Below are 18,966 nucleotides of genomic sequence, written 5' to 3'. Positions count from 1 at the left end.
GAAAACATAGCACTACAGTAAGAATACAACTCAATACAATGTCAAGTGTTCAAACTTATTCAGAAAAGAAGACTGGAACCGCAAGAATGCAATTACATAAACAATAAAAAGAATTGAAGTGATATTGCTTTCAAGTAGTTTGGAGTATTAGAATAAACGAACAGCTTTTAAAAATATATATATGTTGCCAAGGAAAAGTCTCCGTCAGCTCTGCCTTAATGGGCAGAAAAGATCATCTGTACTTAAACTATTTGTGTATAATTGCTGCTAAAATATTTGAAAACTGTTTGCTTTCTCAACTATGTTAACATTCCCCTCTGCAATTTGGTTTATATTATTATTATTTTTGGCAAAGCCTCTTTTCACAGCCACTCTATATGTAAACATCTGCTGGGTCTCTCCAAATGATCACAAATTCTAAATTATCGTCATCCAAGTTTAATTTTAACTAAAATCAACATATTCAGAACCTAAGATGTTAAAGCAGTTTTATATGGGGCGTGGGGGTGGGGGCTCAGAAAAGGCTAGACTCGTGCTGTAGGGACGGAGTCGTGTTGAGGGATGGGGTGTGTGTGCAGATACACACAGAGTGGTGGTCTGGGTGAAGGGGTAGAAATGGCTGGATCCACTGCATTGTGGGAATGAAGTTTACATGAAACCGCACAGGGGTCGGGATGGAGGTGGGGGAGTGGGAAAAGCTAGGTGTGTGTCGTGGGGAAAGGAGAAGATGAGACTGTGGGCAGATAGACGAGGGGTGGGTGAGGGTTGAGAGTTGGGGAGGTCAAAGAGGTGGATGTCCTTGGCGGAAATACATTCTATTCTCATGAAATTGATGTCCACGGTCCAAGCTTGCCATATATCAAGGAGAGCGTGTATGAATATAAAAATAATCACTGAAATTGCTGGGCTCTAGAAGGAACTTGGCAGGGTTCGTACATACAAGGATGACGAGCTGAAGAAGAGCATATGTGGAAATTATCCAGAGGGAGGGGCCGTGTTCTCCTCACATGGACAGTTAGGCTGTTTCCCTCCAAATGTTAATACCAAAGCAATTACTCAACTGAATGCAACTGGCCACCCCCCACCCCCACCCCCTGAAATGTCAAATGCATTTAATTTCCTATCTGGTCTGTTCTTCTATTTTGACACTTAGACATTCCCTCACGCTTGCTTCAGGAATCTCACAAGAAGCCCGGGTGTGGCAGCTGTGGGCTTAGTGTTGAGCACCGGCCACTCCTGAGACAGAGATGGGAGAAGAAGGTGTTTAAAATTCCAGGAAGAGAGAAACGACAACAATACCGAGTACAAGTGGCTGACGGACAGAGACAAGGTCAGAAGGAATAAAAACGCGAGGAAGGAGGAAGGACAGAAATAGCTACTGTGATTTTCTATCTGACACCAAGGTCCTGCCTTTCCGGGGGGCAGGGGTGGGGAACCCTAAAGAGACCTTAAAGGGGTATTATCAGGATTGGCCCAAATGTAGTCCTTCCTGCCTTTGGCTTAGCGGCCAGTGTGGTTGTATCTCATGGCAGCACCCCCATGAGTTAGCAGAATAAACCATTGGCTTCTGGGAAAACCCAATGTGAGGGGAAAATAACCTTCGAATATAGAACCCCTGGCCTTAATCTACAAATGTGGACGTTTCCCCTTGCTGGTCTGGCCACTCAAAGGCATCTCGCTGAACCAGCTTCCCTTCCGAGCTTTTATTTCTGGCAACTCGTGGCCATTCTCCCTGTTATCCTGGCTCCAAAGTTACAGGCACATTTGAGTCATTTTGTCTTGAATTCTCGACACCTAATTAGTCACATGAGGTACTCACATGCCTCTCTCTTCACTGGCATTACCACCCTGGGCCAGGTCTTCACGCCACACCTAGACTTCAGCAGTTGGATTCTACAGACCTGACCTCAGTTCTCTACAGAGTATCGTCCACTTGGCCTTCCCTCTCCTACTCATAAGCGATAGCACATCAGTGGTTCTTCACTTGCCTGTCTAGACTGTCAGGGATCTGGCCCCCTCCCTGACCCTACCCCCCATAGCTACATTCCTCAGGGGTCCCTAATCTTTGGCTTCCAGGTGCCTCACACACATTGTCACTGCCCATCTGGCTTGTGTGTCCTTGTCTTTGTATTGATCGCTCCTGCAGGACCCCTTTCTTCGGGATGATTCTAACCCCGATGGGTCTCCCTCTCCTCTGAAGGGCAGCCACTCAATCTAGCGCGAGGAGAGATCTGATCTGATATTGTCCACCATTATTTGGTGTGTGCCCTTGAGGGCATAAGTAATTTCTACTTCTTCCACATTCCAGGGCCTGGCACCTTTATAAACTCAATAAATGGGTTTTGGGGTGATTGATTGAATGAATGGATGACAGGACTCAATACATATTGATGAGTGATAAACGATGGGTCACTGTCATCATGTAGCTCCTTCACATACAGACCACTCCAGGTATGGGTGACCTAGACAGGAGCAATGCTTCATGGGTAAGGTTGCACTGGACTCAACATGTCTTATTCTGGAAGGCATGGAAGACAGCCCTTACCTGGCGGAAAAATGTCAGGTTTCCAATAAAAGGAGAAGGCTTAGGATGTCTGATGCCCAACTTCTCCAGTCTTGAAAATGCTGAAGTGGAGTACCTGAGAGGAAAAGCAAATCTGAAAACAGAGAACCTGAGGGTGCATGCATGCTTTTGGCCCTAGAAGGGGTCCAAATTATTGAGTCTTCTGAAAATGTAGGTAGAAAAATAAGTTTCCAGTTGACAATATCTAAGGACTGAAGAGGTAGGGACCTGTAGCTGAGTGAGTAGCATAGAACCCAGTAAATTACCCCTGACTGAGTGACAGGCTAGAGATCAAGGAATCCTAAAATTGGGGGACCCCTGAGAGACCATGGAATCCGAATGCCCCTCCCCCATCTAAAATGCCCCTCCCCCACCTAAAATGCCCCTCCATACGTTGTTCTTTAATACACACATCTCCCCCTTTCAGGTCCTTTGACTATAATCTCCTATGAACAATGATCTCCGAAGGCAAGGGGTAAGATGTCACAACAGCAAAAATCAGTTCCCCATGCAAATTTGTCCATTTTCTTGGTCAGAATTGACCCCTGCACATAATTTGTCCCTCAGCACATTCCACGGCCTAATAGAGAAACATCAGAAATGGGGACGGAGGGAACATTCCGTGGAGACGAGACCTCATCGCCAACCGCCGACAACCCCTTTCTGCCTTTGTTTTCATGGCCTGAAACCATATGGGAAGCATATTTTCTTAACCAAAAATCAGGAAAGGCAGCCCGACAGATTTCTGTGCCACTTTCCAGGAGAGAGCGGCGGTCTGAGAAGTGCACGGGGCTGTCAAAACACTGGCGTTACTAGGATGTTTCAACAGTTTATGGGAACAGAGAGGTAACACAGGGAAAGTCGGAGCTGGCTTCGAGAAGCCTGGACATATGGCTGTAATCCCTGACCAGCCAGCTAATTAGGTCAAAAGTTCAGTTAGTTCAGAAAAATTAATGAGTCAAACTGGGTGTTTAGCATCATGCAGAGATCAGCCAGATCTTAATTTAGGAGCAAGGAAAAATGTAGAGAATAACACTACAGCTGGGCTTCATAGCGGCACTGGGCTTAAAAAGAGCCCTACTGCTTTAAGAATCACTCACGTACTGTTAGAGAGAGGGGATGTGTGCTGGTCTTTGGCTTCCCCTGCCCACCTGCAGTGCAGTGAGGAGCACTTACAATAAGAACTTTTCACCCAATACTCCAATATCCAGGGAAAGGCCAGCCCGGCTTACAGGTTGACTTGTGTTATTCTGAGCAATAGGTGTGCTTTTATATTACTTTATTTTACTTTCCATTATTGATTTTAGAGAGAGAGGAAGGGAGAGGGAGAGAGAGAGAAACATCGATGAGAGAGAACATCCATTGGCTGCCTCCTGCATGCCCCCCACTGGGGATCGGGCCCACAACCTGGGCATGTGCCCTGACTGGGAATTGAACCGGCGACCTCTTGGTGCAGGGGTCGATGCTCAACCACTGAGCCACACCCGCCAGAGAATGGATCTGCTTTTAAAGTGGCCGCAAGGGAGAACCAAGCCAGGGCAGACAAGGAAGGAGGGTTCTGCTCCCACCTCTCCCCACCCAAGTTTCCACTGTAGGGCCACAGTATCGGGTTTGAATGAATCCCCAGCACATCATATTTAAGTCCATGTTCAAGTGTAATTACAAGCCACAATCAAGAGCCATGTGCGAATTACATGGATTAGTCATGCCCACGTTCCTCTTCATTAGCGCGTGTACCAAAGGTTGACAGCACAGGGTGTAACAGTTATTCTTTCAAGTCGGCGATGATATTTGAAATAACTCCCCTCACACCTAAGAGGAAAGACTAAAGGAAACATCCCAGTCGACTTACTACGTCCCTCAGCATCTCAGGTCTGGTTTCTAGGTTCATTTCTTCATTGGTTTTTGTGAATTATTTTCTAAATGTGATCTCTAATGGGTAGAAAGAAATATGTCATCGTGGGCCACGTAATTACATCTTAATTTTGTAATTAGATGTCTTGATTGTCTAATTAAAGGACAAGAAGTCTGTGCCTAATTACACATGCTAATTATTATGCAAGTCCATGTCCTAATTATGTAACTCCACTTATGAAAACACTGCTTGTGTGTCCCTGCACAAAATTCAGACATTTTCAAACATATGGCATCAGCAGAGAACGTTCTGGACACAGCCATAACTTCACTTTGCAGCCTCGACTCGAGCACAGGCCTTGAGTGTCTTCAGCGAGGACTCACCAGTGTTGCCATTAGTAACAAGTCCCTGCACCAAGTCAGCAGGAAGAGCTCACTGCCACCAGACCTCTGAGCAAAACTGCAAAGTAGTTTTCATCTGTCTACCTCCCACTTCCTTCTCTGTACCCTGTTTCATATTCCCTGGTCCCAGGTTCCCCTTGGTCTCTCTTAACAGGCTCTTAACCCAGAATCACTAAACCCCAGAAGCCAGAGGTTGAATTGCGTCACTCCAAAATGATAAGTTCACGTCCTTATGCCCAGTACCTCAGATATGACCTTATGTGAAGATAGGGTGTTGCGAGTTTAATTAGTTAAAACGAGGTCACGCCGAAGTAGAGTGAACCCCTAATCTGTTTCGACTTGTAAGAGGAGGGCCACGTGAATGGAGACACAAGGAGAGCGCCAAGTGATGGCAAGGGCAGAGACTGGGATTGTGCAGCTGTGAGCCAGGGATGCCACAGGTCTCAGCAACCCGCTGGGAGCGAGGAAGAGGCAGGGAAGGGTTCTCCCCTACGGGTTTCACACCTTGATTTCTGACTTCTAGCTTTCAGGACCGTGGGATCGCAAATTCTGGTGTTTTAAGCCCAGTTTGTAGTAACTTGTTGTGGCAGCCCTAGAAAATGATAGACCAAGAATACCCATGAATGAGTTTTAGAGTCCATGAAGGGATTTGAAAAGCAGCGTCCTGCCCTGGCCAGTTTGGCTCAGCGGTTAGAGCGTCAGCCCGCAGACCAATGAGTCACAGGTTCGATTCCAGTCAAGGGCACATACCTCAGTTGCAGTTTGTCCCCGGCCCTGGTCGGCTCGTGCGGGAAACAACCAGTCGATGTGGCTCTATCACATCAATGTTTCTCTCTCTCTCTCCCTTTCTCCCACTCTGGCTGATGATAAATGGAAAAAAATATCCTCAGGTGAGGAATAAAAAAAATAATAGTAATAAAATAAAAACAATGTCCTGCCAGTGCTTTAAAAGTTGTCATTGTGAGAGAAATTTGCTCTTTTATATCAAAATGTGCTATTAACTCTTGTGCCATCAAAAAAGTGCAGGTACCCGAGGATGCTACTGTGAAAAGCAGGTAACACGCAACCAGGCTGTGATATTTAGAACAGCTTCCCTTTGACGTGCGTGAACGCAAATGTATCCCACAATTACGCGCAAGGACACGCATCATGGCTTACGTTAAGGATGCAGAAGTTGGAAAACGACGATGGAAAGTGTATGTAGTAGCTGCAGATACCATCCGTTGCTTTCACTTTGACAACTAACGCAACCGTCTATTGCTACAGGACATGAGCCAGCATATACTTCCCATTCTCAAAATAACTTGCACGATATGGGTCATTTTTGAAATAACTCTCAAGTTTTAAAGCCTAGAAATCCCTCAATATTCTGTTTTCCCCAAGACAAAGTCCCTTCTTGATACATTCAACAAGAGTGGTCAGCCCATTGTTCAGCTGTTGCAGCCACTTGAGAGAAACTGAGGGGTATTTTGATGAATCCTGTATTAAAGAGATGGTCAAGGTGATTGAGGTTTGGAGCAAAAGAAGAAAACAGTCGGATGAGGACCTGCCCTCCAAGATTTGATTCTGCTTATCTTTTTTATTTAAGAAAATGTTTTTCCTTTATTTATTTAGAGAGAGGAAGGGAGAGAGAAATAGAAACATCGATGAGAGAGAACATCAATTGGCCACCTTCTGCATGCCCCCCAGTGGGGACCGGGCCCACAACCTGGGCATGTGCCCTGACCAGGAATCGAACTGGCAACCTCTTGGTGCATGGGTCAATGCTCTCTCTGCATATCTTTTTTTTTTTTTTTTATCCTCACCCGAGGACATTTTTCCATTTTTTTGTTCAGGTAGAGTGGGAGGGAGAGAGAGGAACAGAGAGAGAGAGAAAAACATCGATGTGAAAGGGACACATCGAGTGGCTGCCACCCGCATGACCGACCAGGGCCGGGGACAAACTGCAACCAAGGTACGTGCCCTTAGCAGGAACCGAACCCGGGTCTCTCCAGACCGCAGGCCGACGCTCCAACCGCTGAGCCAAACCGGCCAGGGCTCTCTCTGCATATCTTAAGCAGCCAGAGAGGAATTGGGTTTTCTCTTGTGTGCTTCTAGAAATAGCCAGCTCCTTGGTTCATTCATCATCCTCACCATCACTATCAAAGACTCACCACTTGGTGAACTGCTTTTGGATATTTCAGAGGCTATTGAGGTTTTTGAAATGATGAAAGATTTCTTTGGCCAATAACACTTCTCCTGGGATAAAAAACCATGAGGTTCCAGAACAGGAGGTCAGGTAACCCACCTGTCCTGCTCTTTGGGGAAGAAATTTGCTTTCTCATGGTTAACTACAGTTGCGACATGGACAGCCATCAAAGGCTTTGCCAGCAATTTCATTAAAAAAAAATGGGGGCCATATCAGAAACTTCATTAGGAACAAGGCCTTAAATCATTGCCTTTCCAAAAGGCATTATGACATGGGAGCAGAATATGAGGTTTGCTAGCCCTCAGAAGACATGCTTTACAGAAATTTGGGCAAAGAAGCTAGAACAATCACGGAGAATGCCTACTCTCATTTTACTGTAATTCTTTCTAGTTTTGATCTTCTGAGTATTGTTATATATTTGAGATCATATTCACTATAATTTTTTTCTATTTCTATTTTTTATTTAACATAAGGGAAAAATCTCCATGTTGTTAAGTATTAATAATTTAGGAATATTATTTTTATGACAGTATAATATTCCTCTTATGGACATGTAATTTACTAAACTATTCTTGTTGTTTAATATTTAGGGCATCATCAATTTTTTTTTCCCCTGCTAATTTGTTACACTACTACAGTGGACATCAGACTTTCCTAACACTTTATGCATAAAGCTTTTCCAGACCTGAAATCCATGAGTCACTGGTTTTAAATGTTGGTACACATGCCAAAGCAGAAAGTTTGTCCCCATCAGTCTCCCTGTCGGTGTATCCATTTCACCAAACACTCTCACAGAATTTTTTCCTAATTTTATTGACACATCAATGTATTTCTCTCATTAGTAGAGAGAGAGAATTCTTTTTGCCCCCCTACCTTTTCTCCAATTTCAAAAATATTTCCCAACTTTGAGATTATTCTTTCTTTGCCCCCTCGTTTCCACTACAGTTTATTCAGGTGTCAGGCAGAACTAGGCTACACCAATCGGTTAGAGAATTTGTTGGAAAATGAGCAGTTTTTGACGTGTGACTGCGAGCTGACTCCAAGCACATATTTGGGCAGGGAGAGGAAATAAGCAGATGAAGTCTGAACAGTTATCATTTAGAAAATAACTACAGCCTCTGCCAACAAAGATAAAGGAAGCAACCCAGAAGTTTGGAGGAATTAATTCCCAGTGAGACAAACTTCAACGAGAGACAGAAGATGGAAGAGAAGAAGGAGCCAGGAGATAAATTCTCTTAGCTTTTATCCCTCCGAGCTACTGGAAGAGCTTATGTATACCACGTTTTATGTACTAACATACATGATGTGTCTATTTTATATGATTTAGGAATGGAAGGATTCAGTGCTCTTGTTCATTTCTTGAAGCAATGCTATAGAGTTGGGAGAGCAAAGGCTGAGTCTTTTTTTAAGGACAAGAATAAACAAAATCAGATAGTTTTGAAAAAAGAAAAAGAAAATAACTACAGCCTTATTAGCTGCCTTTAAATTCTATTTTCTTCTTCTTCTTTCTTGTCCCATTCTTCCCCCACAACTACAACTAGAGAAACTGTAAGCACAGAAATAGCTTCTGGCGTGCATCAAGAGTTCCTTGGAAATACAGAGTTTCCATGTGAGGTCATCTCAGTTCTCCTTTTAGCACCTTGTCTTTGTTTTAGCATTCTCCTGCTCATGTCCAGGGCCTCTCTGTGACCCATCCCCTCTAGCCCTTGCTCTCACTTGCCAGCAGGGCTAGAGATCATCTGGTGCACACCTGGTGGATTGGTACTGCTTGTGTGTAGGAACACTAATTGTTTTTTATGCCAATCTTGTGATCAGTTATCCTTCCACACTTTCTGATTGGTTTACATGTGGAATCTCTTTGATTTCTTATGCTGACAATGATCTGTTACGTAAATAACATCAGTTCATTCTTTTTCTAATCCTTTGTCTCACTTTTCATTTTCTTTTCTTATTCCATTGGCTGGGACCTCTAGTACAGTATTTAAAAGAAGCCGTAAAAGAGAGCATCCTTTTCATATTCCTGACTCTCTGGGAATGCATCTAATGTTTCAAAATTAAGTATGAAGTTTTGCTATAGATTTTTGGTAGATATTCTTCATTGTGTTCAGGACACTTCTTTCTATTCCTAGTTTGCTTAGAAAAGTTTTCCTTGATTAGTCTTGTCATAGTTTTGTCTATTTTATTAATCTTTTCAAGGCACCAACTTTTGCTTTTGTTGATCATTTCTTTTTTTTTTTTTTTTTGCTTTCTGTTTCATTAATTTATGCTCATATTTTTATTATTGTCTTCCTTCTATTTTCTTTGGGTTTATTCTTTTTTGTTGTTGTTTCTTTTTCTTTTAACTTCTTAACAACTTAGCTCACTTATTTTCAATATTATTTTATTTTTAATGAATGAATTTAAGACTAAAATCTCCCTCTAAGTACATCTTTAACTGCATCTCACATGTTTTGAAATGTACTTTCAGTGTCTGTTGTGGTCTCCTAGGGAACTTCTGCCCATAAACTATGTAAACTAAAGAGTTGATTCCATTGTGCCTTACATTGGTGGCACATGATATTTTTGATTCATGGTGAAGTCATGGATTTAAATATTTTTGATATGTTTTGATGCATTGCAATTATTATTTTATCAAATTATCCCATATTTGGCTGGTTGAATACATATAAGTTTGTTCCCAAGTTGCTTTTAACAGAACAGCTTCCTCACTTTCTTAAACAAGATGTTTCAGGTTTATCTTGCACATTTCTTGCCTCAAACCTGCAACAGCAATTTTCCCAAGGACCCTGGTTCCTTTAAATGGAAAATGGCATGTAGGGTCCATAAAAGGAGGAAGACTTTACACTGTATTTCTTGGTGATACTCTATGATACCACATTTGATTCTTCAACCATGTGAATGCCTGTTTAAAAACTTAGATTTTTGCCCGGCCGGTGTGGCTCAGTGGCTGAGCGTCGACCCACGCACCAAGAGGTCACCAGTTTGATTCCCTGTCAGGGCACAAGCCCAGGTTGTGGGCCTGATCCCCAGTGGGGGGCATGCAGGAGGCAGCCAGTCGATGTTCTCTCTCATCGATGTTTCTATCTCTCTCTCCCTCTTCCTCTTTCTCTAAAATCAATAAAGAAAAAATAACACTTAGATTTTTTAAAACTTGTTAATTGACTCTTTTGTAATAAGAATTATTTTAAATGTATAGTGGTACCTTACATAAGAGATCAATATGGTGAATCCTATCAAAAAGTGAAGGAATTCTTTTAAATAAATGGATCTTTCCCAACTGTATTAGTTTGCTATTGCTATGTAACGAATAACCACAAACGTAGGGTCTTAAAGCGACACAATTTATTATCTTGTGGTTCTGGAGGCCAGAAGTTCAAAATCAGGCTCATTGGCTTAAAGTTGAGGTATCAGGTAGGGACGGTTCCTTCTGGAGAATCCAGGGAATTCTTGATTCCTTATTTCCGTCGCTTATGGCCATATCTCTCCAGTCTCCGCTTCCAGTCGATACATCGCCTTCTGTGACCAACCCCCCTCTTATAAAGACCCTCGTGATTACATTTAGGGCCCACCCAGGTCATCTACTAAGATGCTTTCCCTATCTCAAGATTCTCAATCCGATCCTTAAAGTCCCTTTTGCCATAGAAAGTGGCTAATTCCGGGGATTAGGACGTGGGCATCTATTTTGCTTCCACACCAACTTACACCGTGTGTAGATCCTGGTTCTACTGTGGCGTTTTGGAGAGTGCCCCTAGAGGGGAGGAGTCTGGGCCAGGCCTGGGAGACTGTCGGAGCTTCCCTTTCAGGGAGAACTGGGTGTTACAGCTGCTGGAGGGTGGGAAGGAGGCAAGCCCAGAGCTCAGCCTCCGCCTCGGGCACCACTGAAGAAGGCTGTGGTGACCCTACCATCTAAACGGGCCATTGATAGGTATTTTATTAATTTGTGTTGCTAATCGTTGTGACTTTATTTATTTTTATTGGATTTATTGGGGTAACATTGGTTAATAAAATTATATAGGTTTCAGGTGGTAAACACAGAATACAATACACCAATGATGTATTGTAAAACAGATAAGTATTTTAAAGAAAATACTACAATTAAGCCCTGGCCGGTTTGGCTCAGCGGTTAGAGCATCGGCCTGTGGTCCAGAGAGATCCGGGTGTGGTTCCCGCTAAGGGCACGTACCTCAGTTGCAGTTTGTCCCCGGCCCTGGTTGGAGTCATGTGGGTGGCAACAACTCGATGTGTCCTTTTTACATCGATGTTTCTCTCTCTCTCTTCCTCCCTCTCTCCCTCCCACTCTATCTGAAGACAAATGCAAAAAAATATCCTCGGGTGAGGATAAAAAAGAAAATACTACAATTAAAAAATAATAATGTCATCCAGTTGATGGTTATTACAGTGCAAACAGTTAACAAACTTTTCCATTTTTTTTTTTACCCTCACCTGAGTATTTTTTTCCATTTATCTTTAGATAGAGGCGGGGGGAGGGAGAAAGAGAAACATCGATGTGAGAGAGACATATCGACTGGCTGCCTCCCGTACCCCTCCGTCCAGGGCCAGGGACTTAACCACATCTGAGGTAGTGCCCTTGGCCGGAATCGAACCCTCTACTATTTGTTCCGTGGGCTGACGCTCTAACTGCTGAGCCAAACCAGCCAGGGCAACTCTTCCATTTTTATCCCAACTTTTCAGGACTGGAGAGTTAGTTGAGTTAATAAATCTCCATTGGTATTAAGACGTTAATCTTCTAAATTCAGTTGTTCATATAGCATCGTTAGAGTTTTTGCCGTATCTGCAGATCACTTGTGCTATTTTACTTCCTTTTTCCTTTTAATAAACTAAAATGCATTTATTTTTAAAGAAAACTTTATATCATGACCATAAATGAGAACCATTTCCATCAATAAAACTCATGGTAATAATAAACACTTCACAATGGAACTTTTCAGAAGTCTGTGAACCCCCTAAAAGGATCTCACTGGCTACAGGTCGTCAGTCCATAGGCCAAGGATGGTCCAAGCAGACTACCTTTTATTTTATTTTTATTTTTTTATCCTTACCCGAGGACATTTTTTTGTTTTTTTGTTCAGACAGAGTGGGAGGGAGAGAGAGAGAGAAACATCAACGTGAAAGGGACACATCGAGTGGCTGCCACCCACACGACCCAAACAGGGCTGGGGGCAAACTACAACCGAGGTACGTGCCCTTAGCGGGAACCGAACCCGGGTCTCTCTGGACTGCAGGCCGACGCTCTAACCACCGAGCCACACCGGCCAGGGCAACATTTTAAAAGGTGCTCTGTCTAGGTCTCCCTGGCTCGGCTGGTAGGTTAACACCACGGCCAGAGAATGAGGAAGGATCGCAGTCCTTTTTCAGCATGCACGGGGAGAACTGGATCAGATGCATCTGTTGTCTTGTGTTTCCTTTCTCAGAGCTAAAGAGCTGGTCTGCCACTGCCACTGGATTTATTCCAAACGGTGACAGGCGTTTCCCTCGTGGAGGGCAAAGGTCCCGACAGTGCACTCTTTACCACTGTCTGGGCTAATGTCAGTGGACGTGTTACGGACAAAGAGAATCACGGGGCCGACACATACTCACTGCCCATCTCTGTGTGCCAGGCACAGCGCTGGGCACCAGGGATGCGGCAGGAAGGTGGCACGAGCCTACTGCACCAGGCAGACACTCCGCGGCTAACGGCAAGCAGTGGAGTCAGCCTTTGCACTGTGAGCCTCGCAGCAGGGACAGCACGTGTCACAGGACGTGCCTGTTGAAATATACACTTTGTATTTCGGTCGCTTAGGAGCACTTCTTCCCTCCAACTACTGGCTGGCATTTATAGAACCCCCCCAAAATGGAAAGTGGTCCTTAGGCTTATTATTTCTCCCCAAGGCCAGTTTTTACAAAATAGAGCCCTCTAGAGAGGATCCATCTCCGGAAAGCCATTCAGCTGAGGACAGAGGCGGTGAAGCTGGGTGACGAGCAAGGCCGTGGCCCCGCAGCAGTCTGAGGGCGCTGGAGGAGGCGTGGGAAGGGCGGTGCTCCCGGAGGCACTGGGTGCGGGTGTTATTCGTGTGGGAGGAAACACTACCTGCCTTAAGTTGACTGTGCCTTCCAGTGCCCGTCCCTCAAGGAAACCAGCAGATGCAGTCTGGGACTAAGGGCAGCAAAGGCGGGGCGTCGGAGGGGTGGCGGGAGGGAGGGACTCTGGGAGGCCCAGAGCCAGCCCCCTCAGCCTTTGCCCCCGGTTCTAGGTCACAGAGGATGCTGGGAGCGTGCCCCGCCCTTCTGGCCGGTGAGCATTAGAGAAGAGGGATGAAGGCAGAGCAGAGAAGGCTTACAGTGTGAACACCGTGCGACTCCGTTTTCCATTTTAAAAAGAGAGCAAAGCAATTGAATTATGTCATCAAAGCGGTCAAGTGGCTGATATTTTTGAAACACTCCTGGATGTTTTTGTAGGTATTTGACTGCATTGAACTAGACTAAGCTCCCCCTGCCCCGTCCACCAGAAAAACTAGTGACATATTTAAATACCCCCCAAAACCCCTCTTCTAGGATGGGGGGAGGGGAGGAGTCATGGCTGAGTGCAATTAGACATATATACATCATAAACATTTTCAAATAAAATACATGGAAGTGGATTATAAGATATCTTAATTTATAACTGTAAATACAAATACATCCCCCTGTCATTTCATATGTTTATATATTTAAAAATGAAAAGCGGCCTCTTGGATCAGGACCTCGGATTCCTCGCGTGTCGGGGGATTTGAGCCCAGACATGGCATCTATGTCTCCTGCTTCTGCTCCTGCTCCGCCTGCCCTGTTTGTCCCAGGAGCTGGAGAACTTGGCTCTTGAGAGGGAAAAAGCCAGCCAAAGAATTTCTTACAAAGTCCAGAAAGAATTCTGCCTCTGTGGCCTCCTCTCTTTCGCCTCCCCTCCACGCGGAGTCCTGCAGCCCTGCCCACGAGAACGAGCTTGTCATCAGACAGCGACAGGCAGCTTCGGGGCTCTGGCGACACCATCATCCAAGACGCACTTTTGCAGAGGAGGGAGAAAAGCTAGGTGGCCCCACATCAGCAGGAGTCTCTCCATGAGACAGCTGCAAGGACTCTCGCTCTCAGCTGGGGAAGGGCCCAGGCCAGAGCGGACGGTGGCCATTTCCATCTCTCCATCCGCCAGTTAGTGGACCGGGCCTCACTGATAATTGTGCTCTCAAGGTAATGGCTGGTTTAAGTAACTGCCGGTGTCTGTCCTCACTGGGGAATCTTAGCACATCAAAAGACGTCGAGGAAGCCAGAATTCACCTCGAGTCTGAATTAATCACTTTGTCAAGCACAACAAAGGCCGTCTTGCTTTGCTAATAATCCCAAATGAGGCCGCAACCCTCAGTTAAATAAGGAAACCGTGGTGCCTTTAATTAATGTTTCAAAGAGCTCAGACTTGCTTTATTTTTACGAGAATGCGGGGAAATGCGTGCAGAGCAGGTGCACTGAAGTTCCTAGAAAAGGATCCGAGGGCTCGAGTTGACCACAAGGTCAGTGCGTGCGGCCGCGTCTGGGTCAGAGGAAGTCAGACCCAGTATGCCTCCAGATTTGCCCTGCAGGCTCAGCACTTCCTCTGCCCGGGCGTGGCCACTGGAAGCCACTGTCACGTCCCTCTGTCCGAACATAGCCACCAGCCTTTCTGGGCTGCACCCCAGATCCCTGCCACCCTCCAGCCTGCTCTCTGGCTGACGCTGGATCTCAGGTCGTGTCTCATAAGGCTGGCTTCACCAGGCAGCTCAATTCCCCGCACCTCCCCTGCCCACTCCCCCACTCCCGGAGCCCCCAGCCAGCCTGGCCTTTGTCTGGAGCCAAGTCCCTCTCCAGGCCCCACCGAGGTCATGCGGGCCAGGTCCGAGCCATGGCATCTCGTGGGTTCAGAATGGGAGGTTGGTCTGACCCCAGCGGCACAGCCACCTCCGAGAGGATTTCGGGACCCCTAACACCACTTGGAGGCCGAAGAGCAAGATGCAGGGATGGGGTCTGTCCGGAAGCCACTCACTTTAGTCCAGTGATACTTAGAGTGTGGACACGTGCAAAGGGTGAGCGAGACACATCCGACCCCAGAGAGTGTATCCTATAGAAAACAAACGGGGAAATGGGGGACCTTCCTTGGACCTGGGGAGACCCTGACAGCAGCCTTCCATAGACTTAGTTTACCTAGTAGTTCCCCATGGCTTCTAAACTGGCCACCGGTCAGAAACCTCAGTGCCATCTTTCACTCTTTCCGTGAACCCTCGTGTGTAGTCAGTCCCCAAGGACGGTCAGTTCCGAACGTCGCAGGTGGGTCCTCTCCTCCTTCGAGCTGGCACCGCCCGAGTTCAGCTCATCGTCGTCTGGCGCTTGGGCACAAATCTTCAGTGGCATCCTGACCTGGCCTCCAGGCCTCCAGTTTCTCTCCATCCATCAACCTGCCGTCCACACCGCTGCCCGGGAATCTCGCGAACGGCACATCTGACCCCGCGGTGGCCGCTTCTGTGGTCTCCATGGGTCCCTGTCACTTCCAGGCCAAACAGGCAAGTCCTTTATTTGGCCACAGGGCCTTTGATGATCTGGCCTGACTCCGAGTGGTCTCTGTCCCCCGCCCTTAGACTCCAGGATTCCTGCGGGACTTGGACATTTATAGTTAAGCCAACTTGTTTAACCTGTCCGGGCTTTTAAACCGATGGTCTTCTCCAGGGCCAGGACGAAGACGAGGCAAGTAAGGCATCGAGGGCACAGACGTTAAGGGAGCGCTCACTCTCAGGGATGTGCAAGTGCCGCCCCGCCCCTGTACGACCCCGAGTGTAAGTGCCTCCTTAACTCTTACACCCCAGAGGCCTGCTGAGCTCACCCTGGTCCCAGTACACTCTGTTCCCTGCCTGGGGTGTCCACCCTCTCACCCCACCTGGCAAGTACAGATTATTCTTCAGAGTTCTCCAGGGGCCCACCCAGACTGTCCTAGGCGCATGGAGACATTCCCTGGCCACCAGCTCCCTAATGCAGAGGGACTGCCAACCAAGAATAGGAGAACTTGGTGTGTTATTTGTGGGAATATAATCCTGCCTAAATTCGTTATTTACTGGACCTGGTTCTGTTTCCATCAGGCGGGCTTAGTCATCTGTAGTTAATCCTTTTGTTTTTATGAAGTCCTTAAAGAACCCTTAAGATGTTGTTGTGAAAGAGAGATCTGCCTTGGGTGAACCCCAATGACAGGCTGAGCCCGGAGAGGGCACAGTGCCTGGCACGGGGTAGGCATCCAGCTGTTTGCCATTATCATGCCCCTGTGTCCTTCGTGATAATATCGAGCAGTCGCTGCATGTTTTCCGGGGGCCAGGGCTCCTCCAAGCGCTTCCCACGTGTTCACTCATGTATCGCTCTGTGGGAAAGTGCTGCTGTGATCACCTGCATCTCGCAGGTGGGAAAACAGAGGCCCAGAGAGATAAGTAACTGGCCCAAGGTCACACAGCAAGTAGGAGCGGAGCTGACGTTTGAACCCAGGCATCTGGCTCTGGAGTCTGGGCTTGTAGCTAGCAGCCTGGACTGTGTCTCACTCTAAGTCTGCAGTGCAGCAAACCGCCTAGAACCAAACTGTCTCCCAGACAGGAGGTGCGGGAAGCTCTGCTTTGCTCCCGCTGTGGGCTGAGGACCCTGCGGGCCTGTGAAAAGGCAGATGCCAGTCACAGGACTCAGTGGTCCCCTGGCATCAGATCAGTTGATCAGATTAGCCAATGAGTCAGCAAGACCCCAAGACTTGAAACAAGGATGGGTCTGTGTAAAGTGACGGCCTGGCCTGGATGAAGAATAGAGGGGCTGTTTCCTTGAGATGCTGTGTCTCCTCAGAGTCAAGGTTGGTACTCAGGGGCGTTGGGTACCATACTTGTCATGGGTGCTCAGAATGATTCCAAATTCCTTTGTTGTCTAGCCTAGTAGGCGTTCAAAAAAGACTTGCCAATTGGAATCGGTTATGTCTTCATAAACCCAGTTGATACCTCCATCTTGCTGTGGTAGGGACCTGCCTGGTAGCCTGAGGCCTGCCTGGTAGCCTGGGCTGCGTCCCAGCCTGGCAGATGACTTGCGGAGCTTAGGCATTCAAAATAACAAAAGATCATTGTGAGGGTTTCAAGAATATTTTTAATCCCATTGCATCATTGTTGTTGCTGTAATCCTGAAATCTTGGCATTGACCTGAGTCGTGCCAAGTTCACACATTGGCCTTTGCTCCCCCTCTTAGCTACAGTGATCAACTATAGGTCCAACTGGAAACTGCCTAGAACAGGGTCAAAGGGCAGTAGCTGCCACCTACGGTCCCCAGGAGCCTCAGTGCCCTTTGCTCATCCATGTGGTCAGTTCTGGCTCTCACCCCCCGGGCTCCGGACTGGATGCGCAGACCCGCTGGGCCTGCCCAGCCCTCCCCCTGACTGACCCATCTGGATTTGGCTTCTCGCCTGCCTCCTGGACTTTATATTCCCTGGTAGGATTACTGGTTCTGGTCCTAGTCCTGGCTCATCCTGGCCACTTCTCTCATCACCTGCCTGCATTATCTGTTGCTGTGTAACAAATTACTCTAAAACCAAAGTGGCTTAAAACAACCAACACTTATTATTGCGCAGTGTTTCCAAGGGTCAGGAATCTGGGAACGGATTCGCTGGGTGGTTTGGGCTGAGGGTCTCCCCTGAGGTTACAGCCAAACTGCCAGAGCCTGAGCGTCCGCTCCCGTGTTCACTCAGGTACGTGCTAGCAGGCTTCGCTCTCAGGCCCTCTGCAGGCCAGGCGGCTTCCCCCTCAGCGAGCAGTCCACGGGAGGGGGGCCAAGGCCGGGCTATAAAAGTCTCAGTCGTTTATAACCTAACTTTGGAAGTGACATACTGTCACTCTGCTGTATTCTAATGGTCACATGAGTGAGCCTGGCATGGTGGGGGAGGGGACTCTGCATGGTGTGAATACCAGGGACAGGGATCATTCAGGGGACGTCTATGGCTGGCTACCATATCACCGTGCCCCCGTGTGAACAAATCTCATGAAAGTACACCTTCTTCCAGTTTCACCCTGGGCTTTTCAAGCTGGTTACTAAGCCTTGTAAAGTCTGTAAGCTGCTTCCTCCTACGATGAGGTATTGAAACAAGATGTGGTCACACCATTTTTCATTCCATAAAGATGTATTCAGTGCCTGCTCGGTGCCAGGCACCGTGCCAGATGCCATCATACATCACCAGGAGAACAGATAGGATCTGCTTAGCTTTACCGGAAAAGTGAAATCTGGGAAACTTCAGACTGGGGGGCGGAAAATGAATTTAAATCCTTCAGGGAACCATATGGCTGAGAATAGCTAATATCCGCGAGGCACTTGCGGTGGGTCAGGCATTGTATCAACACGTAGTAAATATCGTGGCTTCTCGTCTCCGCCTTCATCCTTGTTGTGTCTGTTGTATAGATGAAGAAACTGAGACTTAGACACCAGGGACCGGCCCACGGCTCAGGGGCCAGGCTGCAGCCCAGGCCTCTGGCGGGTCTGTTCGGGCTCAGTAAGGCCCACGCAGGGGAGACCGGGGTGGACTCCGGGGCTGCCGCAGCAACTGGGGATTCACAGCAACAGAAGTTGATTCTCTCACAGTTCTGGAGGCCAGAAGGCTCACGTCGGGGTGTTGGCAGGGCCACGCTCCCTCTCTGGGGCTCTACGGGGGGATCCTAGCTGCTGGTGGTCCTGGTGGTCCTGGTGGTCCTGGCTCGCAGCCGCATCCCTCTGGACTCTGCATCCATGGTCACGTGGTGTTCTCCCTGTGTGCCTGTGTCTTCAAGTCATCTTTACTCTGTGTGTCTCTGTGTCCCAACCCCCCTCTTCTTATCAGGACATCAGTCATTGATTATAGCCCACCACTCTAAACCCGTGTGAACTCAACTCGGTCATGTCTGCAAAGACCCTCTTCCCAAATAAAGCA

General features: G+C 47.1%; 1 protein-coding gene across 2 annotated transcripts in view; it reads right to left on the bottom strand.

Moving 5' to 3' along the window:
* Nucleotides 1-18,966, bottom strand: part of TBXAS1 (thromboxane A synthase 1) — a 150,263-nt gene that overhangs the window by 112,496 nt on the left and 18,801 nt on the right. For both annotated transcript variants that reach the window (XM_036246612.1, XM_036246611.1), the window contains exon 2: nt 2,546-2,639. In XM_036246612.1, coding sequence (XP_036102505.1) covers nt 2,546-2,639 — 94 coding nt within the window. The remainder of the gene's footprint in view (nt 1-2,545; nt 2,640-18,966) is intronic.

Source organism: Molossus molossus, unplaced genomic scaffold, assembly GCF_014108415.1.
Source record: "Molossus molossus isolate mMolMol1 unplaced genomic scaffold, mMolMol1.p scaffold_m16_p_7, whole genome shotgun sequence".
NCBI lineage: Eukaryota > Metazoa > Chordata > Mammalia > Chiroptera > Molossidae > Molossus > Molossus molossus.
The sequence above is the reverse complement of the archived record's forward strand: the minus strand, read 5'-3'. Positions and strand labels throughout refer to the sequence as shown.